The 18,855-nt window shown below is 38.7% G+C and overlaps 1 protein-coding gene and 1 non-coding gene across 3 annotated transcripts in view; both read right to left on the reverse strand.

Moving 5' to 3' along the window:
* Window positions 1–18,855, reverse strand: part of COPG2 (COPI coat complex subunit gamma 2) — a 195,203-nt gene that overhangs the window by 171,629 nt on the left and 4,719 nt on the right. For both annotated transcript variants that reach the window (XM_053554026.1, XM_053554025.1), the window contains exon 4: window positions 17,736–17,807. In XM_053554026.1, coding sequence (XP_053410001.1) covers window positions 17,736–17,807 — 72 coding nt within the window. The remainder of the gene's footprint in view (window positions 1–17,735; window positions 17,808–18,855) is intronic.
* LOC128560539 (U6 spliceosomal RNA) lies at window positions 2,854–2,959 on the reverse strand. Its single transcript, XR_008373036.1, has one exon. It is a non-coding gene; the product is annotated as a U6 spliceosomal RNA (small nuclear RNA).

Consider the following 18,855-nt stretch of genomic DNA (forward strand, 5'->3'; position numbering starts at 1 on the left):
TTGCTGTGTTTGTTTTTAGGGTCTTAAATCATAAATTCTTTACTTAGGCCAATGTTGAGGATAATTTTTCCTAGGATTTCTTCTAATATTTTTATGATGTCAGGTCTTACATTTAAATGTTTAATCCATCTTGAGGTAATTTCTGTATATGGTGAGAGATAGGAATCCAGTTTCATTCTTCTGTGTGAGGCTATCAAATTTTCCTACCCAAATTTATTAAATAGGGTATCCTTTCCCCTGTGTATGCTTTTGTCTGCTTTGTTGAAGATCAGTTAGTTGAAGACACTTGGCTTTATTTCTGGTTTCTCTATTCTGTCCCATCAGTCTGTATGTCCACCATGCTGTTTTGGTTGCCTTAGAGGACTATTTGAAGTCAGGTAACCTAATGTCTCCAGATTTGTTCTGTTGGCTTAGAATTAGTTATTCATGCTTGTTTTTGGTTCCATAGGAATTTGTATTTGTTTTTTCTAATTTTGTGAAAAATGACATTGGTATTTTGATAGGAACTGTGTTGAATCTGCAGGTAACTTTGGGCAGTATAGACATTTTAACAAACATTGATTCTTCCAACCCATGAGCACAGGATGCTTTTCCATTTGTTTGTGTCATTTACAATTTCTTGCATCCATATTTATAGTTCTCCTTGTAGAGGTATTTTTTTCTCCTGGGTTAATTATTTTCCAAGGCATTTTAATATATTTATATATTTTTTGCAGCTATCATAAATGACGTTGAGTCCTTGATTTCTATGCTTGCCTATTAGTGTATAGAAATGCTAATAATTTGTGTACCCTGATTTTGTAACCTTAGACTTTGCTGAATTCATTTATTAATTACAGGAGTCTTTTGAAGGCGATTTTAGGGTTCTCTAGGTATAAGATCATAGGCAGATGGGTATAGTTTGACTTCTTTTTCCATTTGGATGTCCTTTATTTCTTGCCTGATTGCTCTGGAAGGGGCTTCTAGTACACTGTTGAACAGAAGTGGTAAAGGCAGGCACCCTCATCTTGTTCCAGTTCTTAAGAGGAATGCTTTTAATTTTATCCTATTCACCCTGGTGATACTGGCTTCGTAAAATGAGTTAGGGTGAATTTCCTCCTCCTTAATGTTATGAACAGTTTCAGCAGAATAGGTACCAGTTTTTCTTTGTTGGCCTAGTAAAATTGGGCTGTGAATCCATCTGGTCCAGGGCTTTTTATTTATTGGGAGATTTTTTATTACTGAGTCAGTCTTGCTGCTTGTTATTGGTCTGTTCAGGATTCCTATTTCTTACTGATTCAACCTTGGGAGGCCATGTGTTCCTAAAAACGTATCCATTTCCTAAATTTTCTAGTTTGTGTGCATAGAGGTATCACAGCAATGGTGGATTATCTTTTATATTTCTGTAGTATTCGTTTTAATGTCTCTTTTTTTTTCTGATTGAGATTATGTGAAACCTCTCCTTTTTCTTGGTTTATCTAACTAGTGGTTTGTCGATTTTGTTTATCTTTTAAAGAACCAAATTTTTGTTTCATTTTTTGTGCTGTTTTTTGTTTGTTTGTTTCAATTTCCTTTAGTTCTACTCTGATTTTTGTTATTTTTTGTCTTCTGCGAGCTTTGGATTTGGTTTGTTCTTATTTTTATAGTTTCCAAGTGTGACATTAGGTTGTTAATTTGTTGTCTTTCTGTCTTTTTCATGTAGGTAGTTACTGCTATGAACTGCCCTCATAGCACTGCTTTTTCTGTATCCCTGAGATTTTGGTAGTTTGTGTTGCCATTATTACTCAATTACAAAAATTTTTAAATTTCCATCTTGATTTTGTCATTGACCCAAAGATCATTCACAGGAGGTTGTTTACTTTCCACATATTTGTATAGAGTTCTTGGAATTGATTTCTAGTTTTACTCTACTGTGGTCTGAAAAGATATGTGATATTATTTCAATTTTTTTAGAGTTTTCTGAGATTTGTTTTGTGGCCTAATACACAGTCTATCTTAGAAAATGCCCTAAGTGCCAATAACAAGAATGTATATTTTGGCTTGGCGCCTATAGCTCAGTGGCTAGGGCGCCAGCCACATACACCAGAGCTGGCAGCCCAGGCCTGCCAAACAACGACATCTACAACCACAAAAAAAAAAAAACAAAACTAGGTGCTGTGGGAGGTGCCTATAGTTCCAGCTACTTGGAAGGTGGGGCAAGAGAATCACTTAAGCCCAAGAACTGGAAGTTGCTGTGAGCTGTGATGCTATAGCACTCTACCAAGGGCCACAAAGTGAAACTCTGTCTCAAAAAAAAAAAAAAAAAGTATATTTTGTAGTTCTGGGGCTACAATGTTCTGTCAATGTCTAATAGGTCCTTTTGTTCTAGAATTCTGTTTAGGTCCTGTGTTTCTTTACTGAATTTTCTGCCTCAATGATCTTTCTAGTTCTGTCAGTGGAATGTTAAAGTCCCCACTATTATTATGTTGCTGTTTATTTCATTTCTTAGTTCTAGTTTTAAGAAGGTCTTAGTTGTTTTATGAATGTGGGAGGTCCAATGTTAGGTATACATCTAGGATTATTATATCTTTTTGATGAAGAAATGTCTTTATCATTATGTAATGGCCATCTCTACCTTTTTCTTAATTGTTGTTTATTTAAAGTCTGTTTTATTTGATATGAGAATAGCTACTCCTTCTTGCTTTTGGTTTCCATTTGTGTGGAATACTTATTTCCATCACTTCACCTTGATTTTATGTGACTCTTTACAAGTCAAATGGGGTTCTTACAGATAGCAAATATTGGGGGTTTTCCCACCCATTTTATCTATCTGTATCTTGTAAGTAAAACATTTGGACTATTTACATTCAATGCTTTTTTTTAAAGCATTGACAAAAAAATATGCAACGCTTCACGAATTTGCATGTCATCCTTGCGCAGGGGCCATGCTAACTCTTCTGTGTTGTTCCAATTTTAGTATATGTGCGGCCAAAGCAAGCACTATATTCAATGTTAATATTGATAAATGAGATACTTTCTAGTCATCATGTTGACTATTACTCAGGTACTTCAGATTCTTCCTTATGTTACTGTATTTTAAGAGCTGTGAGTTTTTACTTTTGAGTGTTTTTACACTGGTGAGCATTAAATGTTCTTTTCAGTGTTTAGAACACTTTCAGCATTTCTTCCAGGGCAGGTCTAGTGGTGAAAAATTCCCTTAGTGTTTGTTTATCTAGGATAGATTTTATTTTTCCTTCATTTATGAAACTTTGTTTTGCAGGATACGAAATTCTTGGCTGACTTTTATTCTCTTCAAGAAGACAAAGACGGAACCCCAATCCCTTCTGGCTTTAAATTGTCTGTTGAGAAGTCTACTGTTAGTCTCATGGGTTTTCCTTTGGAAATTACTTGATGCTGGCTTGGTGTCTGTAGCTCAGTGATTACAGAACCAGCCACATAAAACGAGACTGGTGGGTTTAAACCCAGCCTGGGCCAGCTAAACAACAATGACAACTGCAACAAAGAGTAGCCAGGCGCTGTAGTGGGTACCTGTAGTCCCAGCTACTTGGGAGGCTGAGGTAAAAGAATCACTTGAGCCCAGGAGTTTGAAGTGCTGTGAGCTGCTGACACCACAGCACTCTACTGAGGGCAACATAGTGAGACTCTGTCTCAAAAAAAAAAAAAAAAAATTTACTTGATGCTTTCATCTCCCAGTTTATAGGATTTTCTCCTTTGCTTTGACTTTGGCCAGACTGAAAACTGTCTGCCTTAGTAATATTCTATGTGGAATGAATCTTCCAGGAGCTCACTGAACTTCTTATATCTGTATGCCTACATCTCTGATAAGACCAGAGAAGTTTTCCTCCCTTATTCCCTCAAATAAGTTTTCCATGCTTCTTGCTTTTTCTTCTTCTCCCTCAGGAATACCCATGATTCTTATGTCTTGTTATTTTACATAATCTCATATTTCTTAGAGATTTTGCTCATTTCTCTTGATTTTTTTTCTTCATTTTTAACTAAGTTACTTTAAAAGTCTTGTCTTCATGCTATGAAATTCTTCCTTCTGTTTGCTTTAGTCCATTGTCTAGACTTCCCACTGTATTTTCAAATTTCCTAAATGATTATTTCATTTCAAGATGTTGTTTCATTAAATTATCTCTCTTCAGTGAATTTTTTATTCATGCCCTTGAACTTTTTTCATTTGTTTCTTTGTATTGGTTTTTAAATTTCCCATCAATCCCATTGAGCTTACTTGCAATTCATTTTTTGAATTCTGTATCTGACATTTCAATAATTTCCTTTTGACTGGACTCCACTGCTGGTAAATCAATGTGATCCTTTGGGAATAAAGAGAGCCTGTTTTTCCATATTGCCAGAATTTTCATGCTGGTTCCTTCTTATCTGGAACCTCTTCTCTTAGCTCAAAACTGATAGCTTTGCAGTTCACCTGGTTTCCTCTGCCAGAAATTCTGCTGCTCATTGTAGAAAGGGAGTGGTACACTGCCTTTAGGTTCATGCAAGTGGGTGCCCACTGTGATGCTGCTGGCAATTTGAGTCAGCTAGACATCACATCCCTGGGAGTGTGTACAGGTTCCAATAATGGTGGACTAGGTTAGGTAATCCCCAGGTCCCATTCCCCTGGATGGTGTGCTTGACTCCTAGGGAGGAACAGACCAAGACTGGGCTGGCAAACTTGCCCTTAAACCTCCCTGAGTTCAGGTGCTGGCTGTAATAGTGAGGGATAGGGTGAGCTCCTGCTCCAGAATAATGATCAGGAAGGAGAAGGGCAGATATACTGTGGGTGTTCTCCTCTTGATGAAATTAACAGAGGCTGGTAGCTGTGGCGTGCACACAGCGTTCACACCTCCCTCTCTCAGCAGTGACAGTGGTCTCTTTCCTTTGGGGGCACAGAGGGCCCAGATTCCCAGCTTCTACCCTGGCTCAGCCTCAGTACAGGGAGTGGGGGCAGCTCAACCCACTGTGTGCAGGGCTACCAGGCTGGCTGTGAGCTGTGGCTGAAATGCTCCCAGAGGGGAGGTGTGGTAGCTTTGGTCCTTAGGGAACACAAAAACACTTGCTGTGGCTTTTTAGAGAGAAGGAAGGGCACCCTAAGCTCCACGGAATCCTAGGTGTGATAGATGCTTTGTCAGAGATGGAGCACCTATTCCTAAGCATCCTAGCTTAAACTTTTCCTGTGGAGCCTTCACCAGTCCCATGTGGAAACAGCCATGGCTTCCTTGGCAGCAGTGAGCATATGAGGAGAGGAGAATAAAGAGGCCTCAAACAGTGGTGAGCTGGTCCCCTGGTCCCCTTTCCAAACAGGCCTTCTCCTGTCAACTGGAAGCAGCCTGCCCAGAACACCCAACCTGAGGGAGACCCACATTTCCCTTGGGATCCACCAGTTCCCTCAAGGCTGCTACAGTGGGTATCAGAGAGTGCTGGTTGTGGACCCAGACATGTAGAGACTCAGGGGTTGAGATTTCCAGGTCAGGACAATTGCAAAAATACTGTCTGTCGATGAAGAAAGAGTAATGAGCTACATGCCCCCAATGTGCAGAATCTGGGCATGGTGAGCAGAGGGGTATATTTCTGGCCACAAGCCCAGAAGTAGTCCCATTGCTTATGCACACCAAAACTTCATGCTTAGGAACAGAGGCACAGGACTGGAAGGTTGGAGGAAAGGTCTCATCTCCACTTCCCTCCCAGGGTACCCAGCTTTAAACTCCCAAATGGCACTTTGGGCCTGTGATCCAAGTTGCGCCTATTCCAGTTATAAGCAAGATCATGGATGAAGTGCTGTCCACTCCTGACTGCTCTCACTGTAGCTTGAAGAAGGGTAGTGGGAATCATTCTAGGAGAACTTGGGCTTCTCTACCCCTCCTCAGCTGGGCAGGGCTGCATCAGCCCAAATATAGCCCAAAGATGGGGCACTGCCCAAACTGGCACCTTGGGGCTGTGATCAGAGAGGGTGGAGCACCTTCCAGGTCAACAATGTGAGCAAGATGCTAGGGGAAGTGCCATCCACTGAAGTCCACATCAAGGTAGTAGGAATTGTCCTAGATGTGCGTAAGAGAGCTTGGGCTCTCCTGTCCTCCCTCAGCTGGGCAAGGCTGGGTCAGCCCAAATGAGACCTGAAGACAGGTGCTACTTAGCTTCAAACTTTCACAACAGCACCCTGGGCCTATGGCCAGAGAGGGTGAGGCCCTTCTCAGGCCAACTTTACTGGCAGAAAACTATAGGGAATGCAGTTTACTTGGTACCCACTGCAGCTGGTTGCAGGATGGTGGGCACTGGCCCAGAGGCATCCTAGAAAGCCTGGTTTCCCTCTCTGTCCCTTCCTACTCAGGTGGGGATATGGCCCTGTTAAATCCAAACTTAGCCCAAGGACAGGGTATCGCCCAGTGTCAAACTTACAAAATGACAAGTTGGACCTGTGTCCAGAAAGGCTAGGACCCCGCCCAATAAAGTAGCATGGGCAAGAAACTATGGAAAATGCTGTCTGTACATGTTTCAGTCTTGTCAACAGCCAACAGCAGGGCAATGGAGACCTTTGTAGAGGTGCATAGGAGCACCTGGGCTCCTCTATCCCTCCTCACAGCCCCACACGGCTGCAGGCACACCCAGTTTCCGGATATCTAGGCTATCAAAACGGCAACTGGCTCAAGCTGCTCCAGGATTCCATGCCTACGGGATGCCACATGAGTTCTCTTTCTGAAACCATGTCTCTGTATAATCTCCAAGCAGTTCCCTATGCTAGGCGCAAGACATCCAAGGGTCTAGAGGTTCTCTTGTAGTCAAGACTGTAAAAGCTAGTCTTTATGCTTAGGAACAGAGGCACAGCACTGGAAGGTTAAAGGAGAGGCCTCATCTCCACATCCCTCCCAGGAATCCCGAGGGCTTATTTCTTACTGTTCACTCAATCCAGGAGCTTCTCCTGGCTGTTAGCAGCTCCCAGCCCGACAAATCGCCCTGAACCTTTTCCTTACCCATTCTTTACTGTGGCTTCCCTGGTGAATCCTAGCATTCTCTCCTGGATGATCTGTTCAAAATGTGCGAATATGAATATGCATACTATTCTGTTTCCTCTCTGTAGAGGAGGCACATACTACCTGAGTCTTCTATATAGTTTTAAACCATGTTTAAACTTCTATATTAAACCATGTTTACAATATTTGTTTTACTGTCATAACCTGCTTATTCAGTCATCTTTATTATATCTGAATTTGTGTATGTTGATACATTTTTCTTTTGGTCATGTATAGTATTTTCATGCTTATTTGCACACTTGATAATTTTTTATTAGTTGTTGCACATTATAAAGTTTATGTTGGTAAGTTCTGAATTTTGTTGTATTCTTTTACAGTGTGTTAAACCTTATTCTGTCTTGAGGGTAGGTTACCTGGGATCAGTTTCCTTTTTTTCCCCCAAGAAAGAGTCTCACTCTGTTGCCCAAGCTAGAGTACAATGGTGTCATCATAGCTTACTACACCCTCAAACTCCTGGACTCAAATGATCCTCCTGACTCAGGAGGACTATAGGCTGGGACTACAGGCACTACACTAGGCTAATTTTTTTCTATTTTTAGTAGAGATGGGGTCTCACTCTTGCTCAAGCTGGTCTCAAACTCCTGAGCTCAAGCGATCCTCCTGCCCCGGCGCCCAGGGTGTTAGGATTACATGCATGAGCCACCACACCTGGGCCCTCCGTTTCTTTACTATTGAGGCTTACTTTTAACCTTTTTAAAGCTTTAATCTAGGGCTAATATATTCTCTTTACTTACGTGATACCCTTCTGAAAACTATACCAGATGTCTTAAGCATTACAATGTCTTTCCATTCTCGGTGGTGAGAATATAAGCTATTCTCAATCCTCCCTGATTATTTTGTTAGCCTTGACTAAAGTAGTTTCCTTTTATACATACACAGATCAGTTCTTATCTAAAGACTCAAGGGGTAGTCCTCAGCAGGTCACTGGATCCTTCCCTCTCTCTCCACCCCTTTCTCTCTGGTTCTTTCTTTCTGGTATCTTGCCCTACAAATTCAAACTTTTTTGGAATCCCCAACCTCCCACCTGTTTTCCCAACAAAGAAAGATATAGCTATGCTCCTCTTCAGCTGAGGCCTGTAATGTGCCTCTGGGCAGTAAACTACTACAATCCCAGGGCTCACCTTGTTTGTTCCCTTCTTCAGATCACAGTCCAGGGATGCCTGTTATCCAATGTCTTAAAACTGTTGTGTCATATATTTTGTTTGATTTCCTAGATATTTATGGTAGCAGGGTAAATCCAGCCCATTTACTTTATCATGGCTGGAAACAAAACAGAAATGTATTCTTAATATCAAAACATGGTGAATTATCCAGTTGTTCTTTTATTATTAATTTCTAACACTATTCCATTATAATTAAAGAATTCCATTAGAATTAAAGATTTCATTCCTTTGAAATTTGTTGTATCTTGCTTTATGGCTAAGTATACAGCTGAGTTTTCATAAATGTTCATCTACATTTACTATAATAATGATACATCTGCATCTATATTTACCATCCTATGATTTTATGCTTGTCCTGTTCCATCTATGTTTCTTTCCTCTTCTTTTCCCCTTGTCTGGTTTAATTTAGCATTCTTTCATTTTTTTCCCCCCACAATTAGCTTGAAAGGGAAAAAAATTAATAGAAAAACAATCAATGAAATAGCTGGTTCTATGAATGGCTCAATAAAGTTCATACTTCCCTAGTCAAACCTCCTAGGAATAAAAGAGAGAAGATATAATTTACCAATATCAGAATGAAAAGAGTCATCACTAGAGATTCTACAGACATTAAAAGAATAAGGGAATGTCTTGAAAATCTTTATGCAACAATTTAGATGAAATTCCTTAAAAGACACAAATTATCAGACTGCATTCAAGAAGACAAGTAACCTGAATAGCATATTTATTTTTTATGTTGTTAATTATAACCTCGAACAACCTTCTCATAAAAAGATTATTTTAATAGTGAACTCTATAAACATCTAAGGAAAAATTAATAATGACTGTACAAAAACCCCGGAAGAAAATATAAACACTTCTCGACTCATTTTACGAGGCCAGTATTATCCAAATATAAAACCCAGACAAAAACGTGATAAGAAGAAAATACTACAGATCAGTATGTTTCATGACCCTAGAAAAAAATGCATTTCTAAACCAAAGATTATATATGTATATATGGCAGTCCAGGTTTTTCCCCCAGAAAACTGAATCAACTCATTTTACCATATTAATATACTAAAAAAAGAAGAATTATATGATAATATAATGGATATGGAAAGGGCATTTAACAAAATACTCATTTCTGAAAAAAAATCTCTCAACAAGTGAGGACTAGAAAGGGGTTTCCTCAACCTGATATACAAGTCACTTACAGCTAACATCATACCTAATGGTGAAAGTCTAAATACCTTCCCCCTAAAATCAGAAACAAAGCAAGAACACCCCTACCATCACTTCTATTCAACACTATAAGATAGGGCAAGCAGACAATAAAGTAAGATAAACAAATAAAAGGCACACAGATTAGAAAGAACACAGTAAAACTGTCTTTGTTTGAAGATGACAAAATAATTTTTTTTTTTGAGCCAGTCTCACTTTGTCACCCTTGGTAGAGTGCCATGGCTTCACAGCAAGCTCAAACTCTTGGGCTCTAAACGATTCGCTTTCCTCAGCCTGGGACTACCGGCATCTACCACAAGGCCTGGCTATTTTTCAGAGATGTGGGTCTCCCTCAGGCTCAAGCTGATCTTGAACTCCTGAGCTCAGGCAATCCACGGCCTCAGCCTCCCAGAATGCTAGAATTACAGGCACGAACCACCACGCCTGGCATAAAATAATTAATATTTAAGAAAACCTAGGGAATCCTCCAAAATACTCTTAAAACTAATAAGTAAATTTAAGATCAGAGGAAAAATCATCCATATATAAAAAGCAACTTAATTGCTAGAGACTACCAACAACACAAATACAAGAGCATCAAAAAGTTTTATCTACTTTAAGAATAATTTCACAAAATATGTGCAACATTGGCTCAGCGCCTGTAGCTCAAACAGCTAAGGCCCCAGCAACATACACCTGAGCTGGAAGGTTCGAGTCCAGCCCAGGCCTGCAGAACAGTAATAACGGCTGCAACCAAAAAAATAGCCAGGCGTTGTGGCAGGCGCCTGTAGTCCCAGCTACTCGGGAGGCTGAGGCAGGAGAATTGCCTGAGCCCAGGAGTTGGAGGTTGCTGTGAGCTGTGATACTACGGCACTCTACCCAGGGTGACAGCTTGAAGCTCTGTCTCAAAAAAAAAAAAATGTGCAACACTTGTACACTGAAAACTACAAAGTATTACTGACAGAAATTAAAGAGACCTAATAAAAGGAAATATATATGATGTTTACGGAGCAGAAAACTCAATAGTGTCACAATATCAAACAACCTCAAATTGCTCTTTAGAGTCAATGTAATTCCCATCAAAGTACTAGCAGGCTTTTGTTTAAAAAATAGAAATAGACAAGCTGATTCTAAAATCTACATGGAAAAGTAAAAGCCCATAAGAGCCAAAACAATTTTAAAAAATAAAATACAAAATACAAAAATGAAAATAAAAGTAGGAAGACTTCTGCTACTTGATTTTAAATATTCTATAAAGTAAGTTTTAAACCTACAGTAATCAAGACAGTGGGGTACTAAAATAAGAACATGCACATAGATCAATGAAACGAAACAGAATGTTCCAATGGGCCAATGTAACTCAACTGTCATCTCCTCTTCCTCTTCCCGTATGGGTGGTCAACTGATCCAGAACCATTTGCGGAGAAAGAAAGAGGAAAGTAGAAGAGGAAGAGGCAATGGGAGGAGGAAGAGAAAAGAAGTAAAAAGAAATCCAATCCTTACTTTACACCATATACAAAAATTAACTTGAAACGGATCATAAAATAGCTGACATGAAACTATAAAATACTTAGGAAAAAAGCATAGGAGAATTGTCACAATTGTGGCCTTGGATTAGGCAAAGACTTCCATGATATGACATCAAAAGCACAAACCATAACAGAAAGAAATTGGTAAATTAAACTTCATCAAAATTTAAAACTTCTGCCCTTTTAAATTCTTATAAGAAAATGAAGCCACACACTGAATGAAAATATTTGCAGAACATATCTGATAATGGACTTAGAATGCATAAAATGCATAAAAACCTCTTACAATTCAATAATAATACAGTCCATTTTTTTTTTTTTTTGAGACAGTCTCACTATGTCACTCTCGGTACAGTCCTGTAGCGTCACAGCTCACAGCAACCTCTAACTCTTGGGCTTAGGCGATTTTCTTGCCTCAGCCTCCCTACTAGCTGGCACTACAGGCACCCGCACCCAATACAATGCCCAGCTACTTTTGTTGTTGTTGTTGTTGCAGTTGTCATTGTTGTTTAGCAGGCATGGGCTGGGTTCAAACCCACCTGCCTCAGTGTATGTGGTCGGCGCCCCACCCACCATGCTACAGGTGCTGCCAATCCAATTTTTTTTTAATGGACAAAAGATATGAAGAGATCCTTCACCATGGAAGATATAAGGAAGACAAAATTGCACATAAAAAGATGTTTTAGATCATCAGTCATTAGGAAAATGCAAATTTAAACCACAAAGAGATACCATTATACACCTAGAATGGCTAAAATTAAAAACAAAAATAATGATGACAATACCAAGTGCTAGGACAGGATGCAGAGCAAATGCAATTCTCGTACGATGGTAGGAACCACGTAAACACCAGAAAATGAGTTGGCATTTTCCTATAAAATTATACATGCATATACCCACCACATGGCCCAATAACTCCACTCCTGGGTATTTATCCAAAAGAAATAAAAATTTATGCTCATAAAAAACAACTGAACATAAATGTTTATAAAAATTTTATTTATTCTTTTTATTTTTTTTTTTTTGAGACAGAGTCTCAAGCTGTCGCCCTGGGTAGAGTGCCATAGCATCACAGCTCACAGCAACCTCAGACTCTCAGGCTTAAGCGATTCTCTTGCTTCAGCCTCCCAAGTAGCTGGGACTACAGGCACCCGTCACAACACCCAGCTATTTTTTGGTTAGAGTTGTCATTGTTTAGCATGCCTAGGCTGGGCTCAAACCCACCAGCCTCTGTGTATGGCGCCGAGCCTAGAAATTTTATTTATAATCACCAAAACTGGTAACAAACCAAACATCATTCAACTGGTAAACAGATAAAACAATCTGAGGTACTTCTAAACAATGGAATACTACAATGAAATAAGAAGGAATAAACTACTGATAAAATAACCTGGATGAATTTCCATGCATTATGTTGACTGAAAAGAGTCAAAAGGCCTCATACAGTATGAAAGCATCCCTATGATGTCCTAGAAAAGGGCATAAGGAAAGAAAAGATGATTGGTTGCCAGGGTCTGAGGATGTAAGAAATAGATGATACAAAGAGACCTGAGGGAACTTTCTGGGGTGATGGAGATGTTCTAAATTTTGACTGCATATATAACATTACTGTATGTATTTGTCAAAACTCACAGAACTATACTATAAAAAGGATGAATTTTACTGTGTGTAAAATTACACTTAAAAAAAAAAAGACAACAGTGGGAAACAAATGAAAAGGCAAGCCACAGACTTGGAAAATGCAAAATACTTACACAACACCTATATGATAAAGAATTCATATCCAGGGCGGTGCCTGTGGCTCAGTGAGTGGGGCACCGGCCCCATATACCAAGGGTGGCAGGTTCAAACCCGGCCCCAGCCAAACTGCAACAATAAAAAAATAGCCGAGCGATGTGGCATGTGCCTGTAGTCCCAGCTACTTGGGAGGCTGAGGCAAGAGAATTGCCTAAGCCCAGGAGTTGGAGGTTGCTGTGAGCTGTGACGTCACAGCACTCTAGCAAGCGCAATAAAGTGAAACTCTATCTTTACAAAAAAAAGAAAAAAGGATTCATATCCAGAATATATAATACTTACCTCAATAAGAAGGTTAGTTGATTTTTAAAAAATAGTAAAAGGTTTTAACAAATACTTCACCAAAGCAGATACACAGATGGCAAGTAACCAAGTGAAAAGATGCTGAATAAATTCACTCTTAGGGAAATATAAACCCAACAACATCACTTCTAGATATTAACCAAAGAGAAATGAAAACATAGGTCCACACGAAGACACATGCTTGAATATTTTTAGTAACTTTATTCATAATATCCATAGAACAGAAATAACCCAAATATCTATTAACTCATGAATGGATAAATAAATTATATTACCTCCATACAATGGAATACCACTCAATAATAAAAAAAGGAATTAACTACTGATTTATATATATATATATATATACACAAATAAATAAATTTGGATCAATTTCAAAAGCATAACTAAATGAAGGAACCAAAACATAAAAATCACACAAGAATATACGCTGTACAATTAAATTTAAATTAAATTCTAGAATATGCAAATAACTATGTTGTCAGAAAGTAGATTAGATGCCCAAGAGCTGGAGGTTGCTGTGAACTGTTAATGCCACAGCACTCTACCGAGCGCCACATAGTGATACTCTGTCTCAAAAAAAAAGGGTAAGAACAGGCAATTCTGAAGGCACAAGTAAAATGGCTATTAAATGGCAGTGATCATGAAAATGCAAAGAGACACCATTTCACCTTCACCAAATGGCAAATATTTGAGCCTAATAATAAGAAATGGTGGGGACGGACACGATTGTAACCTTGACTCAAGACTGTACAAAAATAATGCTGTAATCAAAACATTTGTATCCCTGTAACATTCTGAAATTTAAAAAAGAAAGAAAAAAATGGTGATTTGGAGCAATGACTCTGTAAATAAGTACTACCCGTGTAAAGATGAACTTGACAAGATCAAATACCAAGCATTATCTGGAAATTCCACTTGTAATATCTACCCCAGAAAAATGCTCACTATGTACATAAACATACAATATCATTTGTAATAGCTAAATGTGAGAACTTAAATATCTACCAATGAGAGAATGGATAAATAGACTACCGGATATTCATACAGTGAGATCCATACAGCAAGGAAACCAGATAAAGTGTAAGTACATGCCACAAGTGGGTAAATCCCTAAAATGTATTAATTTTGAAAACTGCAAAATAATATGAAGATATCATTTATTTGTATTTTAAAACACAAAAACACTAAGTATTGTTATAGAAACAAATATGTAATTCGCATAAATAAACAAAGATAAAAGAATACCAATTTCAAGACAGTAATTACCCTTAAATAAAGTAATGATGGGAAAGGAAGGAGCTTCACATACTGCTGGCAAAATCTCTACCTCTCCTTCCTCCAAAACAATCACTCCCTCAATTCCATAGTCCTAAGGGACCATCAAAACTAATCATATCATATTTTACATAGCGACTTGCCACAGTCACTACATAAAGTCTAAAATATCCTTCTCATTACTCATAACCTGGACACTTGCTGCCTTGCAACTGGGTATAGCACTTTATCTGACTCCATTTTCCATCCTTCCACAAATACCAAACAATTCCTTCATGTTCTCCGACACTTTCTTTAGCAATATACCCTATAACCTTAAACTTTTCTCTAAACATTTCCATCATTCATTTTCTTTAACTCAGCAGTTCTCAACCTGTGGGTCGCGACCCACAGGAACTGTATTAAAGGGTAGCAGCATCAGAAAGGTTGAGAAACCACTGCTCTAACTAAAACCTGGCTCTCCCTAAGGATTATCCTGCAGCCCTCTCAAATAGTGGCTGTTATGTACTGGTGGGGAAGCTGTTCAAGCTGATCTTCACCACCTTATTCAAAATCACTACACTGCCTTCTTTCACTGGACCTCCAATCCTACAAGACTCTGGCTTATGCCCTGAGACTGAATCACCATCAACCCTGGTTGCATATACAGACCCCAGGTTAACCTTCTCTTATTTTCAAAAAATATTAGGACCTTGTTCACTGTTACTCTCTCCAGTATTATCTCAGCAGTTAAGTGTTGATGATTTTTATATCCACACAGATGATGCTATCTCTAAAGCTCTGACCTCTTCAATCCTTGACCTTCTCTGTTTCAGTGATCCTGTCCTCCTACAACAATAACCTACTTCAATTGTCACAGCCTGTATCAAAACAGTATCCCTTTCCAATTTCATTTCTAAGCATCTCCCTATCCAATCACCACTCCTGACTCCAATAATTCTTTCCTTCCACTGATCTTATCAGCCCCTGTTCTTACTTCCCTCTTAACCGAAGATTCCATATTTAATATTTCAATCATCTGACTTTTTTGCTTTCCCCTCTGTTTACTAACCTGGCAAAACTACAACCTCAATTAAATCTGATCTCTAACACCTCCACGCCTTAACTCACAGCCTATAGCTAGAAAAAAAATCATTCACTATGCTGCCTAGTAATAGTTTAAATTTATGAGCAGGCTATTAGTCCAATCCAATAATCCTACTTTCCCGAATCCATTTGCTAGAAAACTATTTTGTATCTTCTTAATACGAAACTCTGTGCTACAGGCTTCGAGTCTGTCTTCATTCTGTTTCTTCCCTTTACTGCATCCTCTTCTCTGATCCATGTCTTCCCAGGCTTTTCTTCCCAACTGCCAGTCCTCTGAGCAACAGCAACCTTAGTACTACCCTCAGACACTTGGCTGCAAAACCAGAGCCATAAAGAGGCAATAGCTTTCCATGGTTTTTTTAACTTTCTTTTTTTTTTTTATTGTTGGGGATTCATTGAGGGTACAATAAGCCAGGTTACACTGATTGCAATTGTTAGGTAAAGTCCCTCTTGCAATCATGTCTTGCCCCCATAAAGTGTGACACACACCAAGGCCCCACCCCCCTCCCTCCTTCCCTCTTTCTGTTTCCCCCCCCAGAACCATAATTGTCATTAATTGTCCTCATATCAAAATTGAGTACATAGGATTCATGCTTCTCCATTCTTGTGATGCTTTACTAAGAATAATGTCTTCCATGGTTTTTATAACAAACTCCCTTTAAGCTAGAAGCTTGAAATGCCTAGTTTTCTGGTTTAATTCCTCTAACAAAGAGAATTCAATAATATCCATAGTGGCTCTGTTTCCCTGAATGAATCCTAAATTTTTTGGAACAGAAAGGGTTAAAAGGAAACAAGACCTTAAGGATACTAACCTGAAATTGCTTCTCTGATTTGATTAAAGGCATAAATGACCCTGTTTCCAGTGGTAAAGGGGACACTAGTAGTCCATGGCATGCAGTGGCAAAATATTTAAATTATCATCTGCTGACAAGGACCTATAGAAGACAAAGCTTTGGGTAACTAAGTAGTTACTGCCATAGAAGATTTTATAAAAATATAAATATAACCCATATTGCGCAATGGGTTAATTAGTTGCTTTTGAGTACACTGGAGAATTCTTTTCTTGGGAAAAGAAAATGTTGAGCTCAAAGTTTTAAATGCACACCTCAACATCTGCATAAGGAACCAGAAATCTATAATGCCTTCATAAAAAGCCTTATGTCATGGGGCCACAGAGCTGAAATTTCTGAAAATCTATCCTGCAGGTGGCTGAATTACAATGCAAATTCAATTCAAATTCTTGAAGGACATCTTATGTTAGAGTTAGGGAAGAAGTAGGGCCTTAAAAATTAGGACAGGGACATAGGAGCAGATTCTGATGAAGCCCAAGTACCCTTACTCTCTAAATTCTCCCAAAAACGCTTTGCTAGTAGCAGACCTTAATTTTACATCTTAGAAAACAGTCTCCCCGTGAGTGAAGAGTATATAATGGCTTCCATGAAATCGTCACCTTACAGGAGACTGCTAATCTTCCTGAGATCTTCTCTGAAAGCCTCTCATTAGGGCATCCAACTGCAGCCTGTGGCTAGCTATGAATGCTTACCTAAGAGTTGTCTTGGGCCACACATTAAATACACAAACACTAATGAAAGCTGACGAACAAAAAAAGGTCCTTGCATAATTTTCATATCTGCCAAGATAGATAAGCATTTATAGCCAACCGCAGGCTGCTGAATCCCAGGAGGTCCTGGTGATTGGACACAAAATGTGACCTGTGATGATATGCAATATATACCAAAAGAATTGCCAGATTTGGTCAATTTATGTTAACAGAAAACTGGGAAATATATACCCCCAAATCTCCTTCCTTGTATGGTTCTGTGTTAGAGCTAGGAAAAAAAAAAAATACGTGCCACATTTAGAAGAGAAGTTACACATTTAGAAGAAAAGCAGCAGCCATTATGCTCTGAGACTCCTTGGTGGCTTATGATAGTGCAACAGATGCAGAGGTGCTGGCAGGTTTGGTTTGTCTTCACTCTCTTTCCCTACTCCATGCCCCCTTCCCCACTCCATGTCTAGCTCTTACTCTTAACTGCCTGCCCAAGAACCAGACCCCCAGCAACCCAGGCCCACAGAAATCTAAGCACTGACAGATGTGGTAGCTATGTATACTAACTTCTATACCAGTCCACTTTGCAGTTTGGCCTGTGGTTGCAGTGTCATGCCATAAGCTGAACATTAACAGTTCTTATGACTGCAGGAAGACCTTATACTACATACTTTAATTCTTTTGTTTTCACATGTCTTTAGCATTTATAAATTTTATGAAGATAAATAGTCTTTAAGTAATTTTAAACATTTCAAGCAACCTTCTCTAATTTGGAACGCTCTGAGTTCTTGGGGGAAAATAAATGAAATAATAAAAAAAGACTTACATCATTAGACTGAAATAATCGAGTCATTGCAAAGAAGGCTTCTGTAGCTTCTGTAGTTCCAAAGTGTTCACCCTAAGTAAAATTAAAAACAAATCTTTAAACTTAAATTATATAATATACAAAGATTTTCTCTTTATGTCTGTACAAATCTTTCTCTTTATGTCTGTACAAAACGTAGGGAAAAAATATCTTTGAAAACATTCTGCCTCTGTGACTCTTAGGCCTTTCAGTTTATAAACCACATGGTCATTTATCTACGTATTATTTAAAATAATTAAAATATCACACACTATGCCTAAAAGTTCTGGCATAGTGGTCTCTAACCTTTTAGCTGAAACATTCTAAATATCCCTGAAGAACTGTGATTTATAAAGAGGCAGAAAATGATAGCAAGCAATGTCTACTAAGAATAGGATGTTGTTATTATTATAGTGCCTAAGAGCAGAGATTATACCCTGTACATTTCTTTTTTTTTTTTTTTTTTTTTGGCCGGGGCTGGGTTTGAACCCGCCACCTCCGGCATATGGGACAGCGCCCTACTCCTTGAGCCACAGGCGCCGCCCTACCCTGTACATTTCTATAATCTAATGCCTAGCACAACACCTAACATCACAGAAGCATGATAAATATTAAACCAATGATTTTCAACTGGTGTGCCATGAAAGGATATTAGGTGTACCATGAAAATGTTTAGAGATCATTAATTATTTTTGAAAGACGTTCAAAGCACAGTATTTTCTTTTTTTACTCTTTTTTTGATCAACATAATTTAAATGTGCTGTCAAGTTTAACTATAGGTTCAAGTGTGCCATGAGAGAAAAACACTGTATTAAATATAAAGAGCTCTATATTAGGAATCCCAGCAAACATGGCAAAAAGGGCATGAATTAGGTTCATCATATAAAAAATGAAGGCTTCAGAGACTACTATGGATCTTAATACTGGCTCAAGCCCCTAAAAATACACTTGGGATCCAAGCTTCACAAACTTCAATGTGCATTATGAAGCATCCGGGAATCTTGCCAAAATACATAGACATATTCTGTGGCTCTGGGGTAGTCTGAGATTCTGCGTTTCTTACAAGCTCTCAGTGATGCAAATTCTGATCAGGGAACCACAT

Source organism: Nycticebus coucang, chromosome 11 (genome assembly GCF_027406575.1).
Source record: "Nycticebus coucang isolate mNycCou1 chromosome 11, mNycCou1.pri, whole genome shotgun sequence".
Lineage (NCBI taxonomy): Eukaryota > Metazoa > Chordata > Mammalia > Primates > Lorisidae > Nycticebus > Nycticebus coucang.